The sequence below is a fragment of the Arvicanthis niloticus genome, chromosome 2 (assembly GCF_011762505.2).
Source record: "Arvicanthis niloticus isolate mArvNil1 chromosome 2, mArvNil1.pat.X, whole genome shotgun sequence".
Lineage (NCBI taxonomy): Eukaryota > Metazoa > Chordata > Mammalia > Rodentia > Muridae > Arvicanthis > Arvicanthis niloticus.
Genome location: NC_047659.1, coordinates 124,643,550 through 124,654,758, shown reverse-complemented (window position 1 = coordinate 124,654,758; position 11,209 = coordinate 124,643,550). Strand labels below are relative to the sequence as shown.

Here is an 11,209-nt window from a genome sequence, read left to right as displayed (position 1 = left end):
AGATAAGGGCAATTACTACGAGCACTGTCTGTGGAGGAAACCAAACTAAATGAATGAGCATAGGGTACTACTGTGCAGCCTTAGAATGAAGTAGGTTTGGAAAGGTAGGTGTGTGCGTGTGTTTGGAATGAGTATGAGTGTGTCCTCATATGATCTGAGCCTCATGAGTGGGGGCTCAGATCCACAGGCTCCTGTAATGATAGTTTGGTTTTCTTTTGGAGTATGCATGTGTGTAAAGACAGGGTCTTACTACTCAGCATTGACTAACCTGAAACTATGTAGACCAAGTTGACACTGAATAGAGAGAGCTGCCTGCCTCTGCTTCCTAAGTGCTGGTAGTACGTTGTGAGCCACCACATCTGGCAACAGTAGGTATTTTTTAAGTGAACCGAGGAATGAATCAATGAATATGAATATATATAAGTATATATTCATATATACACATTCATACATACACATATATGTGTGTATAGTATATGTAATTATTTTATAATCACATTATCTGTAGATTTGTGCACATGAGCGTAGTGACTCAGGAGGCCAGAAGAGGGTGTTGGTTCCCTGGAGCTGGAGTTATAGGTAGTTGTGATCTATCTAATGTGGGCATTGGGAACTTAATCCTGTTCCTCTGGAAGAGTAGTATTTGCTCTTAATCACTAAGTCCTTGCTCTAGATCAGAATAAACATCTTTTAGTACCATGTACCATAAAGTAAACCTTATGGCCAAAATTACACTAATGTCAAAATACACTAATTTTGAGTATGGTGGTACATACCCCAAATCCCAGCAGTTAGGAGGTAGAGGCAGGTTGGCTCAAGGTTGGTTAAATGGCAAGTTGTGTGCTTTATAAGGTACAAAGAAAAAAATAGTCTCATGTACCAAACACATCAAAAAGGAAGCACACCCAGTGGGGTGAGAATGGCCACATGTACTTCCTAAAGATTACATACAACAGTGCTGCATGAGTTCATTTGGAATGTTCATCTAAGTATGGAATAATTTTATGAATGCAAACAATATAATACTGATTATAGAAATCTACCATGTATGAAAAAACAGAGCATATACAGTTAGTAAATTATTCCAGGTGGTGCACACCTTTAATCCCAGCACTTGGGAGGCAGAGGCAGATCTTTGTGAGTTCTAGGCCAACCTGGCCTACAGAGGAACTTTCAGATATATATATACACATTCTGGTGTATAAAGAACTCCCTGGTCTACAGAGGGAGTTTCACATATACAGATGCACATAGACAGAAATATAGACACATAGACAGACAGACAGACAGACAGACACATACATACACACACCCCCCTACCTGTTTGTTCCTGAAGGAGACTGAAGCTGGGATTAGGGATGGATGTGAGAGAGATTTTCTACTTAGATCCTTTTGTATTTCTTAAAACTCTGAATATGCTATTAAGATTTTTAAAAATATATTGAGGTATTTACTTTATATATGCAATATGTGAATGCAGGAGCCTGCATAAGTCAGAAGAAGGTATCAGATCTAGAAATGGAGTTTTAAACAGTTGTAAGCAGACATGGGGGGTTGGGAATTGAACCTGAGTCTTCTGTAAGAACAACAAATACCAATGGCTGGGCCCATCTCTCCAGTTTCCTATTAAAATTTTTTTATAGGTAAGTGTTGTGAAAAATAACATTGCATAGATTTGAAGCAATAGTGTTTTTGATGAAGTAAAGACATTCTTTATTCTATATTGTGAAAAACACAGAACCCCAACTGAACAGTCCATACCAGCCACAACAAATGTACCACATAGTTGCCTCTAGCTCAGTGGTTCTCAGCCTTCCCAGTGCTGCGGCTCTTTAATACAGTTCCTCATGTGGTGGTGACCCTCAGACACAAAATTATTTAATAACTTCATAACTGTACTTCATAACTGTAAATATCTGATATGTAGGTTGACACCCACATATTGATAACTACTGTCTAGGTGATGCCATTTTGTTTCATTCTCAGGTACATTCCTATTTATAGCTTCCTGGGGCTGAAAAGATGCCTTAGTAATTAAAAGCACTGGATAGTCTTCCATAGGAGTTTGACTCCCAGCACCTATATGGTGGCTCATAGCAATCAGTAAATCCAGTTCCAGTCTGACTCCTCACTAGGCATGTTACACATATACTTGTAATCCCTGAGCAGCACAATGCAGCTGTCAAAATAGCTGCATCTCCTTTCCTGCCTCAGCCTGTAGCCCTCACAGGAGCTGATCTGAGTGGTGGCAACTCCTTTCTCGCCTCAGCCATCATGAGGTACCACTAAAGTTGTCGTCCATAGTGTTGGTATCTCCTCTCCAGCCTCCCCAAACAGCTCAGCAGTGATGGCCACCTCAGCCAAAGCTGCCTGCAGCTGGGAAGGCTTTCCCATCCTAGCTCATGGTCCTCATGAAGGGAAAAGAGGGACGAAAAGCCCCACCAATCCCAGAGCTCCCCACGCTCAGGACTCCAAATCCCAACCAACTCTCACTCTAGAAATCTCTGCCCCCTGAGAAATCCTATGTAAGCCCTGTTCTTTGTTCAGTTTCCTGCTGCCTGCTCCCCACAGCAGAGACAGCCACCCCAGGATTCATCCCTCCATGGATTTGTCCCTGCAGTGAGGCTCCTGAGCTCCTCAGCTCAGGTGGGGATACCCTCCCGAGAGATCTGCACCACCTCTGCTGAGGAGACTTCCTCTTAGAGCTGTGTGATTCCCCGCCCCGTGTCTCAGGGTGCCCTTCCATTGAGACACCTTCTCCCCTCAGAGCTGTGTGGTTCCTGGGCTTCCGAGGAATGCCCAGGATAACCTTCTATTCCCAGCTGCAGGAACACTTACAATACATACAAGCAAAAATACACTACTTATATACATAAAATATTTAACAACTAAAAAAAAGTTTCTCAAGTTTTTGTTTTTCAACACTGACCAAAACAAAAAACAAACCAAACACACAAAAAAGCTTGGGCGTTTTATATCCCAGGCTGCCCTCCAACTGCAACTCCTGTTGCTCTAGCCTTCCCAGTGCTGGGATTTCAAGCATGCACCGTTGTAAATAAGATTCTGAGGTTTGATTTAACGACGGAAAAGGCCTTTTAAATTCTGGACCCTTGTGAGGGTTGAAAACACCACCCTGTTAAGGTAGGCAGAGATTCTGGAATCCCCAGGGTGGAGCCCTCGGGTTCCTGACCCCAACGTCAAACTGAGTCCACAGGCGGCTGTCAAGGCTGCAGAGTTCGAATCCCAGGGACGGCTGTCTTTGGATTCCAAGTGTGAAGATGGCGCTAATGTTCGTACCTACACCTACTTCACAGAGCGGAGGAGGAAAGGCAACGCACTTGTAAAGCGCCCACGCCTCCGGTGCCTGCCATACGCCAGACTTCAGGAAACGTTGGCTGGGGTCTCCCAACACTGCCCCAAATGCTAAACTATAATCGAGCCGGAGGGCGGGCCTCTGGGGCGGCCCCTCACACACCAGCTTCCGGTCGCTCTGCCTCGGCTGGGACTAAAGGCCCGCATCCCCCATCCCGCAGGGTGACACCCAAGGACTAGAACCCCTGCCGGGGGACGGCCACGCCGGACGGCCGGAGCCCACTACCGCCGCCTTGGGTGGACACTCACCATCGCGGACAGATCCAGCAGCTCCGAATCGCCAACACTCAGCCGAGTTCCCCGCCCTTCTGAGCCTGCGCACAGTCCTTTGTGAAAACGGACAGACTGGACAGCCTATCAGGAGCCAGTACTGATGGGGCGGGCTGACGTGAGTCAGCGACGCAAGGACTCTTCCCACTGGGAAAGACGGAAGCTCCTGTGGAGAATTTCCTCTCCGGCTGTGAGGGCTGGACGTCAAGTCTCGCGTCTGTTTTCAGTATTCAATCGAGGTCCCTGGGCTGAGGCCAACTGTTGGTGAACTCCTTTGGTCCAGAATGAGGCATAGAGAAGGAACCTAAATGACCTGAGGACATAGGCAGCCCCGAGGTTGGGCATCTCAGGAGCAAGCTCTGGGATGAACTAGTCAAGGCTGCCCTGGGCTTGTACGGTCTGGGGTCGCGAACGACACTGCACGCCTGTTTCTTGGGAGAAACTTCTTTACTTCTCTGCCCTGCCATTTTCTCACCTCTCTAGAGGATCCATTTTCCCAGAGTCCTGTCTTGTCCTCTGCTCATTGTGTACTCTTGCAGGTTGTGAAAAATATCCGGGTTTCTAGCAGAAAACCTAGCTTAAAAAACACGAGCCTTTGTCACAGGAAAGTCGCACACCTTACCTCAATAGCCTCACTATACGATTGGCACCCTCACTTTCTTCACGAACGTTTCTTCCCGCAATGGGACTTGCTGAGACCAAGCCTGAAGATCTACCTCCAGAGTTTCATGGCAAGTACCTGTTTTCCAGTGCGTGGGGTTTGCATCAAGAACGCAGCAGCAGGCGTCACTCAGTCAGAGCAAGGATAATGGTATTTGTATTGGTGTCCTATGTACCTAGTATGATAGAATTAAGGGAGCATGGCCTCCTTGATATTTGCCACAGAATTCCAATCTTAAGAAAATTAAACCATGCCGGGCGGTGGTGGCGCACGCCTTTAATCCCAGCACTTGGGAGGCAGAGGCAGGTGGATTTCTGAGTTCGAGGCCAGCCTGGTCTACAGAGTGAGTTCCAGGACAGCCAGGGCTACACAGAGAAACCCTGTCTCGAAAAACAAACAAAGAAACTAACAAAAAACAAAACAAAAAAGAAAATTAAACCCATATAAGGGATATTCTCTAAGGCAATGGTCTTCAACCTTCCTAATACTCTACTCTGACCTTTTAATTCAGTTCCTCAGGCTGTGGTGACCCCCAACCATACAATTGTTTCATAGCTACTTCATAACTAATTCACTTACTGTTATGAATTATAATGTAAATATTTAATATTCAGGATATCTGATATGCTACCCTAACGGGTCACAACCCACACATTGAGAACCGCTGTTCTGTGGCACTCAGCAGCACTCTCTCCAAAGACAATCAGGTCTGCTTGGCACACAGCTGTAATCTCAGCACTTGGGCGGCTGAAGCAGGACAGCAGGTTCTAGGCTAGCTTGGGCTTCACAGATGGATGCATGTCTCCAAAGCAAAAACACAACTAACCCCCAACAAAAGAAAATCTTGAGGTCATGAAAGATAATGAACTGTCACAAATTAGCCTAATGGTAGAGAAATGTGGATGTTGAGTAGGGGATGTAATTAAGGTGCTATCATATTGATTTTTTAGTTTTAATAACTGTACCAGAAAAGCTGGGATAATACTGGAGAAAGCTAGATTTAAAAAGTGCAGACAACTCTAAAATTTCCTCAAAATAGCTTTTTAAAATGGACATTAGTGGTGGTACATGCCTTTAACACCAGCATTCAGAATTTCTGTGAGTTTGATAGCAGCCTAATTTTCACAGTTCTAGGACAGCCTGGATAACAAAGACTGTCTCAAGGCAGGGTGGCTCATTGGTTAAGAGCACTTGGTACTCTTGTTGAGGACCTGGGTTCGGTTTCTAGCTCACACATGGCAGCTCACAGTTAAGGTCACAGTTCCAGTGACCTTCTGAGTACCAGGCACACATGTGGTGTACATACACACACAGAGGCAAACCACTCATTAACAAAAAGATTGTATGTTGAGTGTGGTGTCCGCAAAGACTGGAGGTTGGCTGTAATGGTGCACAACTTTAGGGAAGCAGAAGCAGGTGGATCTCTGATCTGGAGGCCAGCTTCATATACAGAGCTAAGTTCCAGAACAGCCAGGGCTACTCAGGAAAACCACTTCAAATATATATATATATTGTAAACAAAGAAATGGTTACTGAACACTGGAAATAATGTATAATGCCCTTCACCTCTGGCTCTTCGTTCCAAATAAGGATAGAATTGCTAGCAGGCATGGGCCCTAAACATCCAGGCAATTACTTAGGGTAGGGATCATCACCTCCATCTTACACATGAACCGGACCAGGATACAGGGCGGGGAAGCTCTGGGTGAAGACTCAGTTATGGGGTGAAGACTCAGTTATGGAGAATTATTAGATAGGACTTGAAGTCTGAATAGACAGTAAGACTGAGTTGCTTATGGGAAGGGCTTCAGTTTATAATAGCAATATAGTATTAAAAGAGTTTTAGAATAAGAAAAAATCCTAGATTCTGATTTGAACTCTATTTAATTCTGTAGGTGTTATTACAATATTTTGAGCTATTTTTCTTTAGGTAACCTTGCCTCTCTGGGAATAGCCAGGAGAATATGGCATAGTCACCAGTGTCTGGCACATTAACTATTTCTGGCCTGGGATGCTGGGACTGTGGATATGCTGTGTTATACTTGGGAAGACAAAGAGAACAGGTCTGACTTAATGAGGAAAAATAAAAGCATGGTTGTTAAGTGACGTACAGATATGGCTGCAAACTGTCTAGGTATTTCCCTGAAGTTCTAAGAAGCCCTCCTGCCTAAAGCCACTCTTTGCTGAACAGGCAATCAGAGGGCAGATACAGCAGCAAAGGCTGCCACCCCTAATCCCTTGCCAACTCTGACTTTTCAGTAGATCCTGGGCCACCTACTCTGTAAGGTAAACATGTATATTCTAAGGAGGGTATTGTATCATAAATAAATTACCTATGTCTCACAAGCCCAGAGACTGGGGCATGACAGGTGTTAATTTTGCCTGACACCCTCTCGCTCGGGACCTGCTCCAGCACATCCATCAGATGACCCACTTGGGTACAAGGAAAACAGAAGATCTCATTCGACATGCAAATTTAAAAATTATTCATCTAAGACCTTTGGTAGAACAAACTGCCTCCAAGTACTTTACCCATAAGTTTACCAATGTGGGCAATCAGCCCAAAGAAAAGGGCGCCCAAAAGAGGTGCCAAACTGGATGCCTATTGGGAAATGGACTTCACTAAGATAAAACCATGCAAATACGGATACAGATATTTATTAGTACTTTGTAGATTTTTTTTTCAGAATGGACTGAGGTGTTCCCTATTAAACATGAAACTGCGCAGACAGTGACCAAGAAGATATTAGAAGATATCCTTCCCAGGTATGGTATGCCTGTCATGCTGAGCTCTGATAATGGTCCTGCCTTCACCGCTCAGGTAACCCAGGGAATGGCCAAGGCCATAGGGGTGGGTTGGAAATTACGTTGTGTTTATATGCCCCAAAGCTCAGGACAGGTAGAAAGAATGAATAGAACTCTAAAAGAGACCCTTACCAAATCAACCATGGACCCTCTTTAGGGTCAGGAACACACCTTACACCTTGGGCCTATCCCCCTTCGAGATCATGTATGGGAGGCCCCTCCCATAATTCCTAACCTGAAATCAGAAGTATTAACTGAGTTTGCTAATAAACTTATTCTTGATTTTCTGGAGACTCTTGCTCACATGCAGAAGGAGCTGTGACCTCAGCTAAAGGCAGTCTATGAGGGTGTTCCCCCACCTACCCTGCACAACTACCAGACTGGTGTTTGGGTGTTCACCACGTCGGAAAGGACCATATGTAGTTGTGCTGACCACTCCCACTGCTCTCAAATTGCTACTTGGATTCATCATACCCATGCTCACCTAGCTAACCCTCATCCAGATCTGGAGGATGTCCCACCCATGTGGTGAATGTACAAGGACAACCATCTAAAACTCCAGCTTCAGTGTTCCTAGGTTTGTTTCTTGTTCTAGCTTCTTCCAGTCTGGGAAGCACCCTTCTAGATACCAACCCACATTGGCCTTGGAATTATATGAGTCCTAAGTGATACATCCAGTGGGCACATCCTCACCCAGTCAAATAAGATAGCTCCACTTGGGAGTTGGTTCTCCGATCTTACCTTTGATCTCAAATCGTTAATTCAGAATGGCGGGGTAGACAGCGTTATCCACAAACTCCATTTTTATGTTTGTCCAGGCGATAAGAACAAGATAAAAACTTGGAGAGACAAGTGTGGGGGTGCCAAGGGGTGTTTTTGCAAGTCTTGGGACTGTGAAAGCACAGGACATCTTTGGTGGATGGCTCCAATTCAAGATGACCTCATAATGGTAGGCTAAAAACCTGGGGGCCTTCCTTGTGATAAAATATATTTTCATAATGGAGTGTGGGATAGACTTTGTATGTAATTCGATATTTGTTTGCTTTACAGAAGAAAGGAAAAGGGTACAGATTGGGAGGCAAGGGAGACTTGGGGACTAAGGATTTATACCAAGTTTCGCATGTTCCCTCTCGGATGGTGTGGGTGCTCTTTTTACTTTAAAATTAGACAGGTGTTCTGATCCACTTCATTTGGTCTGGGACCCAATCCAATAGTGGCTCTACCAAACCCTGTACATTATCCTCTTATACCAGGTCTAGATAACCTGAACATCAGGTAATCAGACCAATGAGGATCCAAATCTTCTCAATTTGCTGGAAACTATGAGGTTCTAAACATTACCCACAGTGAATGAACGTCTGATTGCTAGCTATGCCTAAGTGCTAAGCCCCACCCCCATTATAGAATTGCTTACAATGTCTCAGTTACCGAACCTGCATAAGCCAGCTACTGTAGATGGCAATAGACTGGGTCTAGTAGCATTACTTTACAATCATTAAGGGACAAGGGCTATGCATAGGTCACCAAGTACCCCAGTGGTACTCTCGCCTTTGTGTCCACATTGTTCCTTGGGACTATTGAAATGTTTATTGAATGGTATTGAAGATGCCTGTTCAACCTGTCTAACCCCATGCATCTACTTTGAGGCTCTTAATGCCTCCTTTCACTTATATGTCTAGTCAAGCTGGTCTCCAAGGGTAACTTGCTATTCCTGAGAAGTGGTTCTCAACCACCTCACTCCAAGTTCTCACAGCAGGTCTAAGAGGGAACTTCTTACAGCTACCGTTTTTTTTTTTTTGCCAGGCCTCCTGGGCATCGGCATCACAGGAGCTATAGGAACAGGGGTCACTGCTTTGATATCACAGGTGCACATTACTGCTCTTTATGAGAGGCCATTGAGGAAGATTAGAAAAATCAATGACAGCCCTAGAAAAGTCAATCTCTTCCCTATCCGAAGTGGTTTTGCAAAATCACATAGGCTTAGACTTACTCTTTCTACAAGGAGGACTTTATGTAGCCCTATGAGAAGAATGTTGTGTATATGCAGATTACACAGGAGTTACCAGAGAAAACATGGTTGAATTAAGAAAGAGACTGCAGGACAGGCAGCTAAAAAGAGAACATTCTATGGGATGATATTAAAGTTTACTCAAGGGATCCCCCTGGCTAACTACACTGGTATCTTCTGTGGCTGGGTCACTTATTATATTATTCCTGTTACTTTTGGACCCTGTAGTCTTATTAAGTTAGTTAACTTTGTCAAAGACTGAGTCAATACTGCCCAACTTAGAGTCCTTAGGTCTCATTATTAGTTATTAAACCTTGAGGCCATGGTAACTACTGAGGTCCCATGACTGAGCCCTCTTAGGTACTTGTGAAGCAGGGAAGGAAGGGCCCATCTAGCTAATTCTGTTTGTGTTCAAACTCCAGCTTGTCCTCAGTTTGAATTTGGTAACTGGAAAAAAACACAGCTTGTTCCAGGAACCAAGATACCCCACCCCCAAATAACTGCCACTCCACCCTTGATAATGGGAAATGCCCAGTGTCATGTCCAGGGCAAATGACTCAAGTTAACCACAATTAATTATATATAGCAAAGTTTATGACACTAGCTAAAATTTCAATGCAACCTATGCTTTCTGAAATGTCACCCAATCATGTAACTGCCCAGTTGGAAAGCCTCCTACCCAGCTTAAACTGTATAAAAGGCAAGGCTGACTGACATCGGCTCAGCACCGTCCACACCATCCACTGCATTGGAGAGGTTGGAGAGGTTCCAGCAGGAGCTTGAATAAAGACTCTTTGCTTCTGCATACCAGTTGGACTCCTGTGGTCTTTGGTGGTCTGTGGGGACCCTACAATCTGGGCTAACAGTATACAATACATAGTGGTTACACTTACCACTTCACCCAAATCCCCTCCCACCTTCTCCAGCCCTCCTGGCTCTAGCTCTCGCCCCATTGTCATGGATTGGATCTGAGCCTCCTGCGTAGTCTTGAGTGTGATACTATCCACTGTAACTCACCAGCAGGTATGTTTTGTCTTTTGAGACAGGATCTCACTGAATTTGGAGATTACCTTGTCAGCTATGCTGCCTATCTGGCTAGAGAGCTTCAGGAATCTGCCTATCTCTGCTAGTGCTGGCAAGTCACTGTACACACTGTACATGTGTACAGAAGACCCAAATTAGTGTCAAAATGCTTGTGCAGCAAGCACTTTACTGAAACATCTCCCCAATCCCTCAGACCAGTTTTTGTTGTATCAGAAAGGTAAGTCCAATGGCTGTCTCTGCAGATACCCTCACCCAGCTGCCCCTGCAGATACCCTCACCCAGCTACCCCTGCAGATACCCTCATCCAGCTGCACGTGAGTAGCAGCTCTGAATTTCTCTACACACCTCACAGTCCAGACAGGCCATTGACAAGCCACTATAAAAGAAATCACAAACAAGGCCTTTTATTTTATAGGTGATATACACCAATTTTCCCAACAACACCAACAGAGAAGTTTGCAAAATGAAGAACTCAAAAAACTTTAATTGTAAACAGTCTTCCAACCTCCTGAAGGGCTTTGGGAACCTGACTCGCTGTGATGTGTGATTACCTGAGATTTTAAATCCCTGTCAGAGAGCAAAGGGAGGCTAGGCCAGCACAGGGGCAGACAGTGTCCCACTCCCTGGCTGACCTAATGAAAACACATACAGACAGATACTTGAAAGTCTAAAGGAAAAACAGAAAGGGTTGGTGGTGGCTGGAAATACCAACAGTACCACACAGAAGTAGTGAACCTTAAAGAAAATAAATCCCAAACAGGCAAAAATGTTACCCCGATAACATGCCAGGTAAGTTAACCAGATAAGTAAAACATGGCAGAGAGGTCTGGGTGGGAGGGTGCTCTGTGGCAAACGAGCCAATGCCTGGGGGAGGAGTCAGTACCTCAGTTACAGCACTACTGTAAGTCTTAGGAAACTGAATTCTGCACATGAAGATGGTAGAAGGCCAAAGGAGTTCACAACTGTCAGTGCTATGGATCCACTGGAGAGAGCCCCGAGCTCTTCTGTCTTGACCCTTGACCCTTGTTGTAGAACCCACCAAAAGAGCA

General features: G+C 44.8%; 1 protein-coding gene and 1 long non-coding RNA gene across 3 annotated transcripts in view; one reads left to right on the top strand and one right to left on the bottom strand.

Annotated features, from left to right (window-relative positions):
- The window catches only part of Dynlrb1 (dynein light chain roadblock-type 1), a 22,805-nt gene extending 19,041 nt beyond the window's left edge, over positions 1–3,764 (bottom strand). The window contains exon 1 of the mRNA XM_034495697.2: positions 3,622–3,764. Coding sequence (XP_034351588.1) covers positions 3,622–3,624 — 3 coding nt within the window. The 5' untranslated portion in view covers positions 3,625–3,764. The remainder of the gene's footprint in view (positions 1–3,621) is intronic.
- Positions 3,765–3,786: 22 nt separating this feature from the next.
- On the top strand, positions 3,787–9,926 carry LOC143441477 (uncharacterized). Of its 2 annotated transcripts, none has more exons than XR_013108925.1 (2): positions 3,787–4,373; positions 6,978–9,926. It is a non-coding gene; the product is annotated as an uncharacterized LOC143441477 (long non-coding RNA). The 2 variants fall into 2 exon arrangements; XR_013108926.1 differs by having other exon boundaries at positions 3,845–4,453.
- The last annotated feature ends 1,283 nt before the right edge of the window (positions 9,927–11,209 follow it).